The sequence below is a fragment of the Corvus moneduloides genome, chromosome Z, assembly GCF_009650955.1.
Source record: "Corvus moneduloides isolate bCorMon1 chromosome Z, bCorMon1.pri, whole genome shotgun sequence".
NCBI classification, from domain to species: Eukaryota; Metazoa; Chordata; class Aves; order Passeriformes; family Corvidae; genus Corvus; species Corvus moneduloides.
The window spans coordinates 65,139,407-65,157,033 of record NC_045511.1 but is presented as its reverse complement, the minus strand read 5'-3'; the positions used below and the strand labels follow the sequence as shown (position 1 = coordinate 65,157,033).

Here is a 17,627-nt window from a genome sequence, read left to right as displayed (position 1 = left end):
CTGGCAACTTGAGTCCTGAAGAGGTGCGTCTATTACTGGATGGTCTGGCTGGCTGGAGGCTTCTGGTGGCTGGTACAGTGACTCCAGGGGGAATAAGTTCTGTGGCGTGTCAAAACCATACTTGAGGCAGCATATACTAATAAGATTATGCCTGTCTTCTCCAGCTGCTGGGTCTGTTCGCTGCCTCTGTTGGCTGCTCCCAAATGGTCCTAGGGGAGCTCTGCCAGTGTGCCCTGGTCACGTTCACTAGGACCACTTTTGAGAGAGTGGGAGCAGCCGCCATCCTTGCTGTCTGTGCTCACACTCAGTCAGCTGCTCTAGGGCAAGCTGCTGCTTCTGTGTGGGTGTCGGCGCTCTGCTGTGGTTCCCCTGGCTCCAGCCCTGCTTGCTGTGCTCCATGGCTCCATGCTGGAGCTGTTAGCCTTGGCAAGGGGTGATTGGGGCAGTTAGGCCATGTTCCAACCTGTCGCTGTCACTACTGGCTCTGCTTGTGCCCAGTCAGCCACTCCAGGGCAGGCTGCTGGCTCCATGTATGTCTCAGTGCTCTCAGGCAAGTGCAAAAAAAGTTCTGAAAACAGTCTTAATATTCCTTTAATGCTTGTTTCAGTGTATTACCATGAATCTCACAAGTACAAATTTAAGGCTAGTCACAGCTGTTTAGGGAAAGAATTTTTGACACGCAGGTTACAGAGATGCCCAGCTATCTTTCCTGCTTTTAGTACTGCTGTGCTGTGCTTGGCCCACATGACACATCTGGTGATAGCAAGTCAGTTCAGCTGTTGTTGTTTCTGGTAGATGTTTCTCATAGCACACCAGCTGCTTTGTTTTGTGAGTACCATACGAATGTCCAGAAATGGATGGAATTACCAGGATCCTTATCTTTCTAGTGGGCTTTTAGAAGGGTGATCAAGCTAATGGGCAACATTAAGGATCATGTAAACATTTTTTGCTGATGACAGCTTGCATGTGTATGTATATATATGTGTGTGTGTGTGTGTATGTGTGTAAGAATTGCCAGTAGATTTTACTTAAATTTTTTTCAATGCCCCTAATGTCACATAGAAATTGTGGTTTTGTTTTTGTTTTGTTTTGTTTTTGTTATTAGAGCTATTCTGCTAATTGAAAAGGAGACAGAAAATAGATGTCCACGCCTACAGACCCTGGCGCCATGCCTCATCCTGGTCCTTCCCCTGGACCAGGACCCTCACCTGGACCGATTCTGGGACCTAGCCCAGGACCAGGGCCATCTCCTGGCTCCGTTCACGGCATGATGGGGCCAAGTCCTGGTCCGCCCAGTGTCCCACATCCAATGCCGACAATGGGGCCTACAGATTATCCACAGGAAGGCATGCATCAAATGCATAAGGTAATAGTTCATTACAAGTGAACCTTTTTTCCGTAGAGTTCTCTCCACTGATGAAAAATCTACGTCAACTATGTTTAGACCTGCTTAACTGCTATTACACATCACCTGCAAAATTTCAGCTACGCTCTGAGTTCTTTCTTTATTACTAAAGATTATTCATGTGTCAGGTTAAACACAGTTTCCTTGTTCTTAGTAGACTACTTTGAACTATAGAGTTAGTAGTTTGCAAATCTTCATTTGTAAACTGTACTTTTCAGAAAGACAGATGTTACAAGGGAGAAGAAAATGAATGATAGTGTTAAAACTTAAAGGCACACCATTCTAACCACCTTTTCCTCTTTTTCTTCTTCTTGTCTGTTTGGACATACTGTGGTTTTTTCTGGGGTGGTTTTTAATTTTGTGTGAAATTTGTTGTTCTTTTTCGTAAAAAAAACGCCACCAAAACAAACTTAATCCACCTTAAAGAATTTGTATTACAAATTTGTTTACTCTTCCATATTGAAAGTGTGGTTGAAAAATGTGGCTTTCAAGTTAAATTATAAGGACTCCGTCTTACAAAGGAGTATAAAACTGTGTCATGTAAAACATGTCAGTAATTGCACTTCAGTGGTTATTGTTACACAGTTAAAATTGTATGTGTGCTTAGACTATCATCAATGTTTTCTTGCTTTGAGGAATTACTTGCCTGTGTGGAAATTCCTTTGTGAGAACAGTCTCTTCATGTATTGTTGTTTTTGTTTGGTTGTATACCAGAGATTTAGAACCCAGAATAATTTCAATTGCACTGATGTTCTACTCAGAAATGTGTAGTAGCAGCTTACAGAGCCAAGGTATCGAAAACACTTTGGCAGCTATTGTTGATTCCACTTGGAATTGTTATATGCACATACAGAAAAAACTGCAACAAAAAACTGTTTTGAAGTAATAGGAACATATTTTAATTTTCCTCTTGAAATGACATCTTCTTCATTTTGACACTCTCACATATGGGTCAGTTTGTCCAATCAACAGGGACATGACATTACCATCTTTTACATGAAGAACTAAAAAATTTTTAATAGCACAAAGACTAGCTGAAGTGAGGGAGGCTATGATCGAGCTTCCCATTTGTACTGACATGTTGTAATCTCTGAGAGGTCAGTATGTGCAGTAACTATAACCTTTGCATTTGAATCTTGAAGTATCTGATTTACCTGTTAGCCAGATTAGACATGTGCAGTTGGCATTTTTTTGTTTGTGGGGTCAGTTACAGCCCAGCTTTTCAGAACTCTGTCCCCAAACTTCACAGCCAGAGTTCTTAATGTTCTTCATTCCTTTCTATTTTTCTTCTGCTTGTAGAAGAAGATGGCACCAAGAACTTTCTGTAGAATTGCTGAATGCTTCACACATTATGTTTTTACTGATATATCCTGTTATATCAGCCATTTAATCCTGTGTTATAATTGGAAACAAACCAACAAATGTCATCCCACAACATTCTTTCAGAGACTTCAGAGAGCATCTAACCAGGTTCTGTGAACCAGAGTAGAAATTCGACCATTGAGGTGGCATTGAAATGTTTTGAAAAATGCACCACAAAGAGTCTGGATAGCCAATTCAAAGATGATCATTCAGTATAGTTACAGTTAATTACTCTCCCTCCTCTATACCTCGATTCTGATAATGGAGTAAAGACTGTAATTTCACAAGTCTTTGTTTTGGTAGCAACAACCTTGCTGTCCTCTAGGTTTCCACTTCAGAGGTTCCAGCTTGTCTTCGTATGTGTATGATTAAGCTAGAAAATGGGTCTGTGGAGCTGATACAAGTGAAAAAAAGAAAAAAATGAAATAAAATCATAGTTAATTTTCAGTCTAGATGAGATTTTGGGTCTGTTTTTCTGTGCAACTCCAGAAATAGTGTATTGTGATAACTGTTGGAAGGGTCCAAGAAATGCTGTAGAAGGGTGTCTCTAGATTATTTTGCAAATATTACTTGAGTGTTGTTCAGTGTAATTAAAAAGCTGGTCAGCCACCTGCAGCTGGACCAGATAAACATTTTCTGTTTGCTTAGTGCTATAACAAATATGTTGACTTTCAAGCCATGATATAGCATAACACTGTTTTTTTAAATGAAATGCAGTAAAAACGGGGTATTGCACCAAAAGTGCCCCAGTTACACAATTGCTTGTGGGGTACACATGTATGCAGTTGGGATGTGGTTCTTCCTCTTAAAATTCACATGCTTAACTGAAACAACTTCATTCTGTGTTAGATGTTTGGCTAGCTTACAAACAATAATATAATGCAAAAAGTTTTAAAAAATCCAAAGGATCAATCTGTGGCGAAAACACGGATTGAAACAAATTTATATTAATAAATTGTAATTCCTAAAGTATGTTTACTTAAGAACTGTTATTATGAAAACTAAAAATTGCATATTCACTTAGTAACCAGAAAGCCCTTCCACGGGAAAATTTACTATTAGTTTACGTAACACAGTTTTGACAGAAACAGTAAATTAACTGCATTTCTTGCTAGTTTCTTAAGGACTATCAACCGAATTTCCAAATACAGTTCCAAATTTTACTGAAGTGTATCTTGGATGCATGACAGCTATGTTTAAGGAGGAATACTTAAGAAGTCTGTAAGGGATACTGCTAAATAGATAAACCGTAACAGCCTCAGAGAGTCTTATGAGAAAAAATACCTGGAAGCTCGAAGATACTAAAAGAAAGCATTGCTGCCTTCCTTGCCCTAATCTTACTTTTCCTCTGCATCCACATAAAAGCTCTGGAGACAGAATGGGGTTACATGGTTTTAGTCTGAACTGGTAAAGCCTTTGACACAGACCCCCACAACACTCTTCTCTCTAGGCTGGAGAGAGATGGTTTCGATGAGTGGACTGTTAGATGGATGAAAAAGTGGTAGGACAGTCACATCTGGAGGGTAGTGGTCAATGGCTCAGAGTTCTGATGTACACCTGTGACAAGTAGTGTCCCTCAGTGGTCTGTATTGGGACCATGTGGATACAAAAATGCTGCTAGCAAGAATTTTCCTGCTTCTTTCTAAGCCGTGAGATACTTTCCTCTCTCATGGAAGATAATAGCAGAAGTTCTATAAGCTATGAACACCTGGGACCTTGTAGAACTATGTTTATGGTACAGTAGAAAAATATTTTGACAATTAGGACAATTAGGACTTCCAGCCAGTCCACCCAGGGGGTGGCTGATCCTTTGTCCAATTAGACTATGAAGAAAAAGGTGTATGAAAGAGTTTGTAAAACAATTAAAATCATCAATCTTGCTGCACAATTCCTGCCTGCTGGATGTCTCTCCTCCTCCCTACGGCTGCGGGATACGGTAATATTTATTGCGCTAATAGGAAATTATTATTTCCAGTGTTATTTAATGTCTTCATTGATGACATAGGCAAAGGGACTGAGCAGGTTGGCAGATGACACCAAGCTGAGTGGTGCAGTTGACACATCTGCACATGGGATGCCATCCAGAGGGACCTGGACAAGCTCAAGAAGTGGGTCCATGGGGATCTCATGAGGCTTAACAAGGCCATGTGCAAGGTGCTGCACCTGGGTTGGGGGAGCTCCTGGTATCACTACAGGCTGGGGATGAACAGATCAGAGCCCTGCCCAGAAGGACTTGGGGGTGCTGGTGGGTGAGAGGCTGGACATGACCCAGCCATGGGCACTCACAGCCCAGAAAGCCAAACGTGTCCTGGGCTGCATCCAAAGCAGCGTGGGCAGCAGGGCCAGGGAGGGGATTCCACCCCTCTGCTCTGCTCTGCTGAGACCCCACCTGCAGTGCTGCATCCAGCTCTGGGGTCCCAGCACAGGAAGGACATGGACCTGTTGGAGTGAGTCCAGAGGAAGCCACCAAGATGATAGAGGGGTAGAACATCTCTCCTGTTGGGAAGGGCTGAGAGAATTGGGTTTGTTCAGTCTGGAGAAGAGAAGGTTTTGAAGTGACCTCATTGCAGCCTTCCGGTACCTGAAGGGAGCCTGCAAGAAAGATGCAGAGAGATGTTTCAGAAGGACAGGTAGTGACAGGCTAAGGGGGAATGGTTTCCAACTGAAAGACAGGAGGTTTAGGTTAGATACTAGGAAGAAATTATTTTCCTGTGAGGCTAGTGGGGCATTAGAACAGGTTGCTCAGGGATACCCCATCCCTGGAAGTGTTCAAGGCAAGTTTGGGTGGGACTTGGAGCAGCTTGGTCTGGAGACTGCCACTGCAAGGAGTTTGGAACTTTACGATCTTTGAGGTTCCTTCCAGCCCAAGCCATTCTATGATTCTATGATACAGCCTTCTGTATCTTCTTATTCACTAGCTGGACCACATGGTTTTTAACTGCTTAACTTTTGGTTATAACAACACTGTAGATTGTTAATTTGCACAGTGCTCAGTTGAGGGACGGATAGAGTACTGTGAGCTCTCGGTTTATTTTCTCTTCCATTTAATTGTAACCTGATGCATAATCACTTCTTTTGTGAATTTATAATGTGGTGTACTGTAAATGATTGCTGACTGTGGAATAACTACAATCATGTCATGGGCAATATTACTGGTTTTGGTGAGTGAGATAAAAAGTGAGGGAGAGAAAAAATTCTTCAGAAGTACAGTAGTTTTTACTAAATGTATTAGTTGTTCACTCGATGTTCCATTAAAACAGAAGGCAAATGGTTTCTCGTTTCAAATATTAATGGGTAACAGATCTATGCACAGTAGACATTGTGAGAATCAAAGTGGTTCTGTCATGGTCCTAGATGTAACAGCATGCAACATCAGCAGGCATGTTCCCTGCATTTTTTTTGTTGTTTGTGTCTATGTTAGTTAAAAAAGAAAGAAAGTATTGCCAACCTTGAAAATTCAACAGAGAACATATGTAAAATGGTGATGTAGTGATTTTTTAGAGATTAATGGAATTGGTGGCCAATTTCTTGCTGCAAAAACCGCAGTCAGACTGGTTATCCATCAGGGATGCATTCAGTTATGCTGTGTAGGTAAGTGGCAGTTACATGACAGTACACTGCTGTTTGATCTGTGTAGTTCCATTGTTTCCATTGTTTTAGAGGATGCATGGTCTACAAGAAAAACTAGTCTGGTACTCAGTCTTTGATTTTAAGGCTGGGGTGTTTTTTTGCTTGGTTGTTTTTTGTAAGAAGTGGATTAAAACAAACAAACAAAAAAAACCCCAGACATTGTAATGTGACAGTTTACCTGAAAATAGGTCAGACTGGGATGTATCTGTGCGAAGACCTTAGTTGCTAAATTCGTAGTAAAAGCACTGTAGGCAAAATGTTCCTTATGCGTTAGACATTATGTAAGTCTCTAAGTCTGCCAAGTCTATAGGCATGTGCTAGCCTACAGTTGAAGTTCATCCCTCATTCTATTTCTAGAAGCATTGTTTATTTGGCCTGTTCGGTACTTGTGTCCTTACATACAGGCACCAATCAAAATTGTAATTTCTACTCGAAGTTGAATATGTCTCAACTTCCTGTTTCCCTTCTGTCATATTAGAAGACTAAAATAAAAAAAGTACCCCAGTGTGATAGTAGTGCTTTACTGGTAATATAGGTTACTTTCTTATCCCAACAATGTCATTGTGGAAGATAGCTTGAATTATTTATAGAGGACTGAAGAATTTACAGAAATTATATTGTGTGTAAGATCCCCTTTGTACTTTTTTAACCTGTTGCATAGATTTAGAGTTATCCTCTGTAACTGTACAATCATTCAAAAAAGTTATCAGAAATAACTATTCCTCAGTTCTTGCAGTCCACCACTGTCCTCTGCTGAATTGCCCTCCCCTATTTTATATGTTTTTTTCCATAGCCAGTAGAGGTGCTTTTAGATGAAATACATTCTTGGAAGTACCAGGCTCTGCATACATTAGCAATTGCGTAATCATTACAACTAATTTTGGCTTCACAGAAGTTTATGCCATCTTCATCTTTTGTATTTTTGCTAGTAAAAAGCTGATTTATGAGTTCTAATGAATTTGGTTTTCAGTTTTTTTACCGCATAAGTTCTGCAAACGCTCAGATGCAAGCTGCTTTCTTCTGTATATTCTGTCTCCCTTCCATTAGGCTTGGAGCATTTCAGTTTGCTACAGTTGTTTTTGTGTCTGTGGTTTTTTTTAGTAGTACTTTTTTTACAAAAACCTGTTCTTTTGATCAGTTCTTTCCAGAGAAGCATGCCTTGAATTGAAGTTTTCTTGTACAGTCATGTCTCTACCTCTCTGTTCCTGTTTGATTTTTTTTTTAAAATTGCCTTTATCAAAGGCCGCATACTTGCTTTTCTCTGCTGCCCTTTTTTAACAGAAAACTCCTTTCCCCACCCTCTTTATGCTTGTACTTCTGATGTACACATGCTGTGTCCCATCTTACTCCCATCTGAGCTGTTTGCATTCCCAGAGGTTTCATGGTTGCCACCTATTAGTGCAATGAAACCCATCCCTGCAGTTACACCACAAATGTGTACAGCTAGAATCTTCTGTTCTGGAAATCAGATCAAGTTACCAGCAAGTCTCCTCCTCTTGGCAGCCATAAAGATACCATGGCAGCCAACACATACCATGACAAAATAAGAATGCATCCATCTTTACAGGTGTTTTGGTTTCTGTAGAGCTCATCTCGTGCAGGCAGAATGTGAAGCAAGTGTTCTGTTCTGTGTTGGCTATCTTTATAAGAAGGGACAGAAAGAGAGGGAGAGATTTTCATGTCTCAGAAAAGGGCACTGGGATTTACTTGGTTAGCAAAGTGTAACTATTTTTAATGTGTCAGTCATCTGTGTCTACATTTCTATTCCATATCCCAAGTTCTTGTAATCTAAAATAGCTTCTTGAGTAGTGCATATTTTTCTGATATAATTAATTTTCACAAATATTTTTATACTGTCATGACAATTAAATGATGCAGTGAAACATGAAAAGTCCATTTTATTTTTCCTTTTCTGTAACTTTCGTCCTTTTAACCCAAACTTCTGATACAGAAAAGTGATAGTGAGATCCTTCAAAAATGCTGAACAACAACAAATTCTATACATTTAAAGGTGCTTTCAGTGAAATCTGATGATTGCAATGGAAAGTAGAAAATTTATATGGAGGGTTTATGAATCGAAATTTAGAATTACTTTTTCTTTTGTAGAAAGGATGACCTTAGTTTAGTTCTGTTGAAACTGAGTCATGTGCAACAAATTACTCAAAAATAAGAAATGTGACACTTTTTTTCTGTGAGCTGATACAGCTTCTTGTGCACTCGTTTAATTAACTCCCTACATTTTTCCACTGAAGTAGGTTATCTTAAGTCTCTTTTTAAAAAGAATTCGCAATAAATAGATGTACATTTAGATAAAGCAGACCACGAGTTCTCCATCCACATTAAGGTTTGCAAGAGCAGCATTTAGTTTGCATGTGTTAGAGAGGGGCAGAGCCGCATATTTCTGTAGAGAGAGGCTAAGTCAATGATGCCAGTCTCTTCCTTCCTAATACGAAGCCTTACAGAGCTCTAAGTTAGCAGTTAATTGGCTTACTGCCTTCCATAGTTAGGGATATAAGTTTTGCTTTCATGAAAAACTTCATTGTTTCTTAGGACATCTTCCTTCTGATGTTACTTTTCCCTTATTTTCACTTTCAGAGCCCTTCAGTTTCTATTATGGAGCCTTTTTCAGTGCCTAGAATGCCCTTCAGCATGTTTTTCAGACTCCAAGCTGTCTTCTCTTCGCTCTCTAAAGAGAGCACTTGGAGCTATTGCGTTTGAAATACCATGGGCACTGTAGTTTTTGAGGAGTGTATGAGGTGACAGGAGCTGTAGGGAGCCACAAGTATTGTTTTCCCTTCCTTGACTGGCTATCCTTGTTTTTGTTGGTGAAGAAGATGTTACCTCCTGCAATGTCACCCTTGTTTTTGAAGAGAAACAATGTTTGGGACTTTCCAGTAGAGCAGTGACTGAAAGGGCAAAGTTTGGACTAAAAATAACTCACATTAAGCCACAGGCTCTACTTTCATAAGTTAGTGTGTGTTACACTGCTTTGTAATATGAGGCCAGTACAGGTTATGTGTTTGTATTTGGACAATTTGCCTCCCTGCCATTGCCAACCAGTTCATAAGGAAGAAAAAAGTCAAAAAGGAAACAGATGGGGCAATCAATCTAATAGTGTTCTGTGCTTCCCCAGATATCTAATTCCAGGGCAAAGGTTTCTGGTTTTCTTTATTTTGAATGGCTGCTGAAAGAAGTTTTTACACTTCATGTATTTGTTTAGATTTTGGGTTAAATTTGTTGGTATTTTTGAAATGGATTTATATAGTATCTCTCTCTAAATACTTATTTTGTTTTCACAGTCTGTCGATGGCTTGCATGAAAAAGGAATGGTTGAAGATGTTCATTGTGGCTCCATGAAGAGTATGAGACCTCCTCATCCTGGAATGGGTCCACCTCAGAGTCCAATGGACCAGCATAGCCAAGGTTTATCCATACTGTGCATGCTCTATGATTTTGGGGCCCCTTGTTCCACAAAGAGTCTGTAGTTCAGTTCCATGTAACAGATTGCCTGTTAGTTCCTTTCAGCTTTGTTTGGAAAAGCTGAACATGACAAGGCAAATAACTGAATCCCTTTGCGTTCTGGAGTGTCCATCAGGCATGTATTGGAAAAAAGCTAAGGTTCAAGTCTGTGCCTGGGGCAAGTCTATCGCAGATTTCAGTTCACATCTCTGAAAAAAAAGCCCACCAACTTACTTCTTATGTGGCTACTGTAAATGCAAATGCATTATAATATGATTTATTTTAATCCTTTGGTGAAGTAATCATAAGAGAAGAACCCAAGCAGACCTGGAGAAACATTCTTTAACATCTGTAATTTCTGGTAAAGTGAATTATTTTTTATGCCAGAAGATAGAAACTCTTTTAACACATTGCTGTGTGCCTTCTTTGTGTCCTGTAGGTTGGAACGTAAATGGACATGCATTCTGTGAGCAGCTTGGTATTTTGGAGATTTAACTGGAAACACCTGCTAGTATTAATTAGTTTGGCAGCAGATAAAGCTTTCTGTGTTGCATGGTTAATTATTTTACAACACCTGAAGAATCCCAAATGAAATTAGGCTCTTGGTGTGACACACTCTGTACATATCTGTTAGGAGGTGGTCCTTGTTTGATGTGCGTACATAGGATAAGAGAAATGCTGGAAGGAGAAAACAGGTACAAGTCAGTGAAAAGACTGAGCCTGAACTTCTTTGTGGCTTTTCAGTGGTATGCAACTGAAACTCTGGCGTGTAACTTGCCAGCTGAATCCCAGTCTGGGACCCAGATAATTAGAAAATAATGTTTTTCCATTAAACCTTTCAATATCAATTAAGTAAAATAGAACTGACTTGGCAGAGACAAGATCTTCATCAGGTGAAACTTTCTCATTGATTTCAACAAAATATAAGCATGATCATCTGAGAGACAAATTTCGCTTGTCTTTGCATTTAGTGGGCACTTTTGCTTGGGATGAAATGAACAAACCATTTAGTCTAAAGATGAGGATGGGACAGTTCATACATTGTGTACTGACAATACAGGAGCATAGGTTGAATATGCTTCAAAAACAAGTAGCTTCTGAGTTGTTTTTTCTGTGCTGCCTGAGGTCAGATTTCCAGGTTGGTTTGCACTGCAAAAAGTTGATTGTGTTTGTAGCAACTTTGTCAGGCTAGAGACTACAGAGTCCTACTCTCTTTTTTGTGTATGCCAGCAACTGTTACAATGTAAACAGATATTACTAGAGTTCTGATGTGGAGCAGGCTTTTAAAAGAAACGGTCAAAAAAAACCCCCAGAAGTTCTAATATTTTTTTTTTACATTATAGAGGACTGTTTTAGCTTTCATTGCCTCTATGTCTCAATTTTTTTTGTTCTTAGACAATTGCCTTTTCCACAAAAAAAGTGGTGATGGCACTTGATGCTGTTCTGATCCAAAGTGCTGTTCTGGGCAAAGTGCCATCTACTAGACTTGCACATTTTTGCCATTAATGTACAGGTTCGGGTAGAAAATCAGGTTCCTTAATTGCCTGTCAGCCTATTGGATATTTTCTGTGTGAGTTCCCATGACATTAAAGAAAGTAGGACACTTGTTTTTTGACAAATTTTGTGGAAATATGCAGTGTGGTGAAGGAGGGTTTACCCATGCCCGTGGCAGAAGGACAGTATGGACTTCTCTGAGAATCCATGGAAAGATGCCTGGTAGCTCTTGAAATCCTGACAAAATCTTCTGTTGAGTGTCGTAGAAACCAAGACTTATTACAAGGTTCACTTTCTTGTAGATGTCTGAAAGTTGAGCTTGCAGTACACAATTATGTACAATTTTTAACAATGTAAGTGTCAAATAGAAAATACACCTCATTAGTGCTAGGTCTGTTTTTTTCATGGCTTATTGTTTGTAGTCCTCAAGTTGAAGTAGATAAATGTACACTAATTAATATTTTTGGGGGGCATTTGGGGTAAAGTGGCTGAATAAATCCACAACCCCAGGAAATGAATCATCCTAAATTTGCCCATTAATTTGAAATCTTAGGGAGAATGGCCAAGTATCAGTAAATATTGTTGTAGGTAAAATAAAAATGTTGTCTGTAATTCAGACCATCAAGAATAATTTTTTTGAAAAAATCACAGAATCATAGAAACATAGTATGGTTTGGTTTGGAAGAGGGCCTTTAGAAGTCCTTCTTTCCAACCCTTTTGTAGTGAACAGGGACATCCCCAGCTAGATAAGAGCCCCATTACTGTTCAGAGTTGTTCAGCACCCCACTGAAACTGACCCTGAATGTTACCAGGGATGGGGCATTTATCACTGCTCTGAGCAACCTGGCCAGAGTTTCACCACACTTACTAAAAAAAAAGTCTTCCTTGTATCGAGTCTGAGTTTACCGTCTAAAACCATTCCCCCTCGTACCGTGACTACAGTCGTTTTAAAAGGTCTCTTTCCAGTTTTCTTGTAAGCCCCATTCAAGTATTGAAAGGCCACAGTAAGGTCTCCCTGAAACCTTGTCTTTTCCAGAGGGAACAGCCCTACTCTCTCAGCCTGTCCTCACAGGCGAGCTGGTCCATCCCTCTGGTCATATTTGTGGCCCTCCTCTGGATCCCCTCCAACAGTTCCATGTCCTTCCTGTGCTGGTACCCCAGAGCTGGATGCAGCACTGCAGGTGGGGTCTCACCACAGCAGAGCAGAGCAGAGGGGCAGAATCCCCTCCCTGGCCCTGCTGCCCACGCTGCTTTGGATGCAGGACACCTTTGGTTTTTTGGGCTTTGACTACACAATGACAGGTCACATCAAGCTTCTCGTCCACCTGTATCCCCTAGCCCTTCTTGGGCTGCTCTCAACGCCTTCACTCCCCAGCATGTATTGATACTGGGGTTTGCCTCAAGCCTTGTGCAGAACCTTGTACTTGGACTTGTTAAACCACATGAAGTTCACATAGTCACGGTTCTTGAGCTTGTCCAAGTCCTTCTGAATTGCATGAAGTCAGCCTTTAGACTGACAAAGTTACTATATGTTATGTAAACGTGATACTATTATATTATTTTTATATACTAGTCAAACAAGCCTGTTATTTTTTGTGGAGATCATAAGCTAAATTCCTTCATTAAAATGTCAAGGGGTGTGATTTGTACAGTTGTCAGGAAAAACGATCCTAGGCCATGTTTGGGGCTTCTCTTGCATCGTTAAAGCCAGTAGCAGTGACGATAGACAAAACTTTGTCTGCCTGGTAGAGTTATAGAAATTCCTTGGCTTGTTACTCTGTGATACTGTGATTTAAGAGAAAGATATCACTAAGTAAAATCGGTATAATCTGCTTTTAATATATTAAGATAATTAAATGACAGATTATAAACTTATCTATAACTAGAAGATGATCATCCAATTGTGGATTTTTCTAGTCTTTTAAAAGTCTGTTTTGGTTCAGTGCTGTTCAAGGTATTTGTGATCTGGAGAAAAGTTTAAAGTTAGTACAGATAAAAATTATATATAGCGCAGAGGTTTAGCAGTAAATAATAAACTAATTTGTTTACAAAGGCTGATCAGAATCTGAGAAGAATGGGCTTATTTTTCTAGCATAGATTTTAGCACAGCCAACAACAATGTATGTCTAGGAGCAAAACAGTTTGCTGTGTAGGGGTATAAACTGTTTCGTAAAAAGCGGTTTTTACTGCTGAGAAGAGTGTGTTTGTTTTATCCTGGAAAATGTCAAACTCCATTTTTTAATCTATCTGATGAGAGAATTAAAGGAATACTTGATCTGTCCGCACATTCCCAAATAGTAAAAGGGCTTGTAATAGATGGAGCCTTTAAAGGGAAAAAAAAAAAAGGAGGCAGTGTACTTCAGTACCTGCAAATTGAAATTATTGAATTGAGAATGGGTTAAATAGCTGTATCTTACTTAATGAAGATAATTAACCCTTGGAACAAAGATTACCCAGGTATTGGTGGTAGTTTTTGTGTCATACAAAAGCTAAGTCAACACTGGATGTCTTACTCATCTGTTTCATAGGCTAAAGGGAGAAGTTTGTTTAGAGGTCAAGAGTCTTTGGTCTGTTTTGGACAAGTTAGGTAGACTATTGTAGCTGTAATGGTCCCTTATTGACAGAAATCTGCCTGTTCACAGGCTCCAAGATTCTGAGAAGAACTGGTAAGCTGGAGTGGGAAACAATGCCCTTATATTTTTTGACAGTGGCAGGGTGGATGGTCTTCATAAAATGCTTCAATTCTTAGAGATCTGAGTGGAACAGTTGTGATTAATCCATAGTCTATAGTGCTTCTGTATGGCATTTGCAATGGGAAGTGATCACAAAATGAGATTTCATTTAAATGTCAGATGTTCCAATAGCAGTATTTTTAGTTCTTTTTAGTAATTTTGGTAAAGAAGGAAATCTTGCAAAAGATTGTCTCTAAGTACAAAAGCAAGATTTTTTTATAAAAGACATGTTTACAAATGTGGGAAATAAATTAGAAGTAAATCGGCAACTGCACAGGCAGTTGTAGATATAGTTTATGTAAATCAAGCCTACAGTTGTGAAAGAGAAAGTTGATACAGAATTTTGGAAGTAATGATTCTTACAGTCTGTGTTAAATAATTAACTGCCATTTTCTGAGGTGAAATGAATGATGAGGAAATCAGAAACATTTGAAAGCTAAATCTGCATGAACTTTTTCATTTTACTTAAGTGCCTGTTGCTGTTTGAAAGGCAGTTACTGTTCTGAGATTTTTGCATTTTTTAAACTAACAGTAATTACTACGTTAAGGTATGCAACTTTATTATTTATTTTCTGGGTTTATTTTTTTCTTGCTGCTCAGTGAGATGTGAGTCATCCAGAAAAAATGTTTTACTAGCTCAGACAGATCGTCATGTTTTTATTGCATACTGCAATAGGATGATTTTCAGAAGTCTGACATAAATTTATGGGGGAAAATACTGTAAGTTGGTATCTTTCTCCTCACAGTTACTCCTTCCAGTCTTACTGCCAAACTGGAGAGAGGGTAACATTCCTTACTAGTTTTAATGGCAGATTCTCTTTTCTCGAACTTACGCACAATGATGTCCCAGTTTAGTCTTAATACCTTTGTTTTGATGCTAATAGGTTAAATGAATGGAAAATCTATTGCTCCAGCTTCATATTTAGCTGTTTAAATAGTAAGCTTACTGCGCATTACTGATTTTGAATTGGGTTAGAAACTGTCTTCGGACTCTTGAGTGAACTGTGGTGAATTTTGCAGTATTTGAGGAGTCTGAAATTTAATGTAATTTGTTAAACACTTATCCAACTGATTAAAATCATGGTTAGAATTGACTTTTGAGGGGGATTGGGGAGAAATTGCAAAGATGAGCTAAATATTTATATAAAATAAAATATTTGTATTATAAAGACTTCATAAAAATATATAAATGGACTGGAATAAACAATTTACATATTTTTCTGGGATTTGTAAAAATTAAATGAAGTTACTGTTACTCAGCCTTGAAATACAGACCAGTTTGAATTGTTTGGCTGTCATTTCTTGATGTTTGTAAATGGGAACATAAGGGCTGAAGGAACTTAGGATTCTGGGACTTGATCTATATTAATTTTTAATAATCATGTAGTATTTGTTGAACTTAAAAAGATACACCATTTTTTAACTTACAGAATTCACTAATATACTGCTACTTCACAGGCAACATTCATTGTCCCTAATGTTTTTAAATTAGTTGCACCTACTTTTCTGGATTCTTTCAGACTTTTAAAGATGAGAAAAGACCTGCCACCTTACTCATCTGCCTGCTAGTGTAAGACCTCTCCACAATTTTATTTCTGCTGTCCTAGTTTTAAATTACTTGCACACGTGTGACCTCTCTTTTTCTTTGTTCAGTTTCACAAGAACTTTTGTTAACCCTGGCCACACTAAGAGGGAAATTTTATGTTTTGCTTGCCTTAAGAAAGTTTGTAACCTCAGTCCAACACGGACATATTTTTCACTGTGTTCCAGGACACTATGCATTTGTACTGTGTATTGCGGAGATGTACTTGATTCCTTTCCATTGCTTTTTAAGCTAGCTTCAATTGATGATTGAAGTGATAGTTTAATGAGTTACAAAGCTAGATTTCTTCAATCCTGTCTATATCTTGCAAATCCAAAAATTCTCTTACAGTCACATTCTTGAGTACAAATATACCCTTGCTGTTGGTTTTAGCATAAAGATGTGACCTCTGTGATCTTCAGACGCTTTTGTTGTTTAAGACTTACCAAATTTGAGTGGAGATTCAAAACCTCTGTTGAACATTCCAGTGTCTGGACTGCTAAAACTTTGATTCTTTCTGTGTCATTACTAGGGTTTAGAATTCATTTGAAGGTGTTCTTTCTGTTTCATTTTAGCATTAAAACTGGAGAAAAAAGTGTCTCTATTTTTAGCGCTCTGATTTTTCAGCTTTAAAACAGAAAAGAAAGATGTTATTGTTTCTGTTAACTGAAGTGAAACAAAAAGCAATTAAAGCCGGAACTTTGTGTACAGTCTGCCCTCCAATAGTACTTGGCGAAGTGTTAGAACGAGGATTTCTTCCAATGTTAATACTGTAAAGAATACGCATTGTTTATGGCATGCTGTGGTGTATTTCTGCTGAACAAGGTGATACCAGAGGGGGATTAAATATGTTTCTGATTATGCATACGGGTAGGAAAACTTGAGAAGGTTTCTGATGCAGCCTCTTCTATAACCCATTGAAGGATTATGGAAAGACAGACAAGACACTCCTCAAAGGTGCACAGTAATAGCAGAGAAGTAATGGTTACAAATTGTGTAAGTGGAATTCTGATGGGACTTACGGGAAAGGAAATTCAGCATTAGAGTGATTAAGAATCACCGTCATTCGAGGTTTTCAGAAAAGGCAAGATCTGGAGAAGCCTGATAAAGCTTAGAAGTTACCACAGTTTTAAATGATAGGCAGGGTTGTTTGGCCTCCCTTTCCCGGTAGTGGATGACTTCTATTCTCTGTGTTGTTCAGAACTGTAGGTTATATATTTTATGGTGGCTAAACGCAATTTTAGGGGATCTTCTTGTGTGTACGCTTATCTGTGTTAGAGTGCTTGTAATAAGATAGGAAAAAAGCAAGTAGTGTAAATACCTTATTAGGACAGGCTTGTGTCTGTTTCTTTTGTCACTGTCATTGTATGAAAGTTTTCAGACTTAAAAGGAAAATTTTCATATAACATCATGACATTGTGTAAATGCCACATTTTGGCACCTTTACAAGAAGTTTGGAAGGATTTTGTTCTTTCCTAATATATTTTATGGGAATTTTGTTTTCTTTCTTCCTCTTGTCAAGCACAGTTTTCTATTGTTAAGAACTCTAATACAGACTTTGAGGAAGAGAGAAAGTGTAAGAAATATATATCTGGAAAGATCAAAAAACATCTGCTTCTGTAAACTGCTCTGTGCAAAACTTAGTCACAGACTTTGCAGCTTAAACTGTCAGGACTGAAAACAAATCCTCAGCATCTTAGACCACTGTTCTAAATTTTTGTAGTCCAGATGTAGTTCAAGATCTTGGGTCTGAAATCTATCAGTCATTACGGAATTTATAAATTGGACAATATAACTTGAGGAGAGACAGAAACCATTCTTTCAAAAGCAGTTCAGAAAGCAATGTAATTCCGATTAGGTGCCATTTAAGGTAAATCCTGAGATTCAGAAATGTAATAATGCATAAATATTGCAATAAACCCCATTTTATAGTATAAACCATTAATGCAATTGCATATGTTTT

At 38.7% G+C, this 17,627-nt stretch overlaps 1 protein-coding gene across 5 annotated transcripts in view; it reads left to right on the top strand.

Annotated features, from left to right (window-relative positions):
- Positions 1-17,627, top strand: part of SMARCA2 (SWI/SNF related, matrix associated, actin dependent regulator of chromatin, subfamily a, member 2) — a 121,697-nt gene that overhangs the window by 12,192 nt on the left and 91,878 nt on the right. For 3 of the 5 annotated variants that reach the window (XM_032096659.1, XM_032096661.1, XM_032096660.1), the window contains exons 2-3: positions 1,106-1,366; positions 9,697-9,820. In XM_032096659.1, the coding sequence (XP_031952550.1) occupies positions 1,142-1,366; positions 9,697-9,820 (349 nt within the window). In that variant the 5' untranslated portion in view covers positions 1,106-1,141. The remainder of the gene's footprint in view (positions 1-1,105; positions 1,367-9,696; positions 9,821-17,627) is intronic. The other 2 variants (XM_032096663.1, XM_032096662.1) reach the window with 1 other exon arrangement.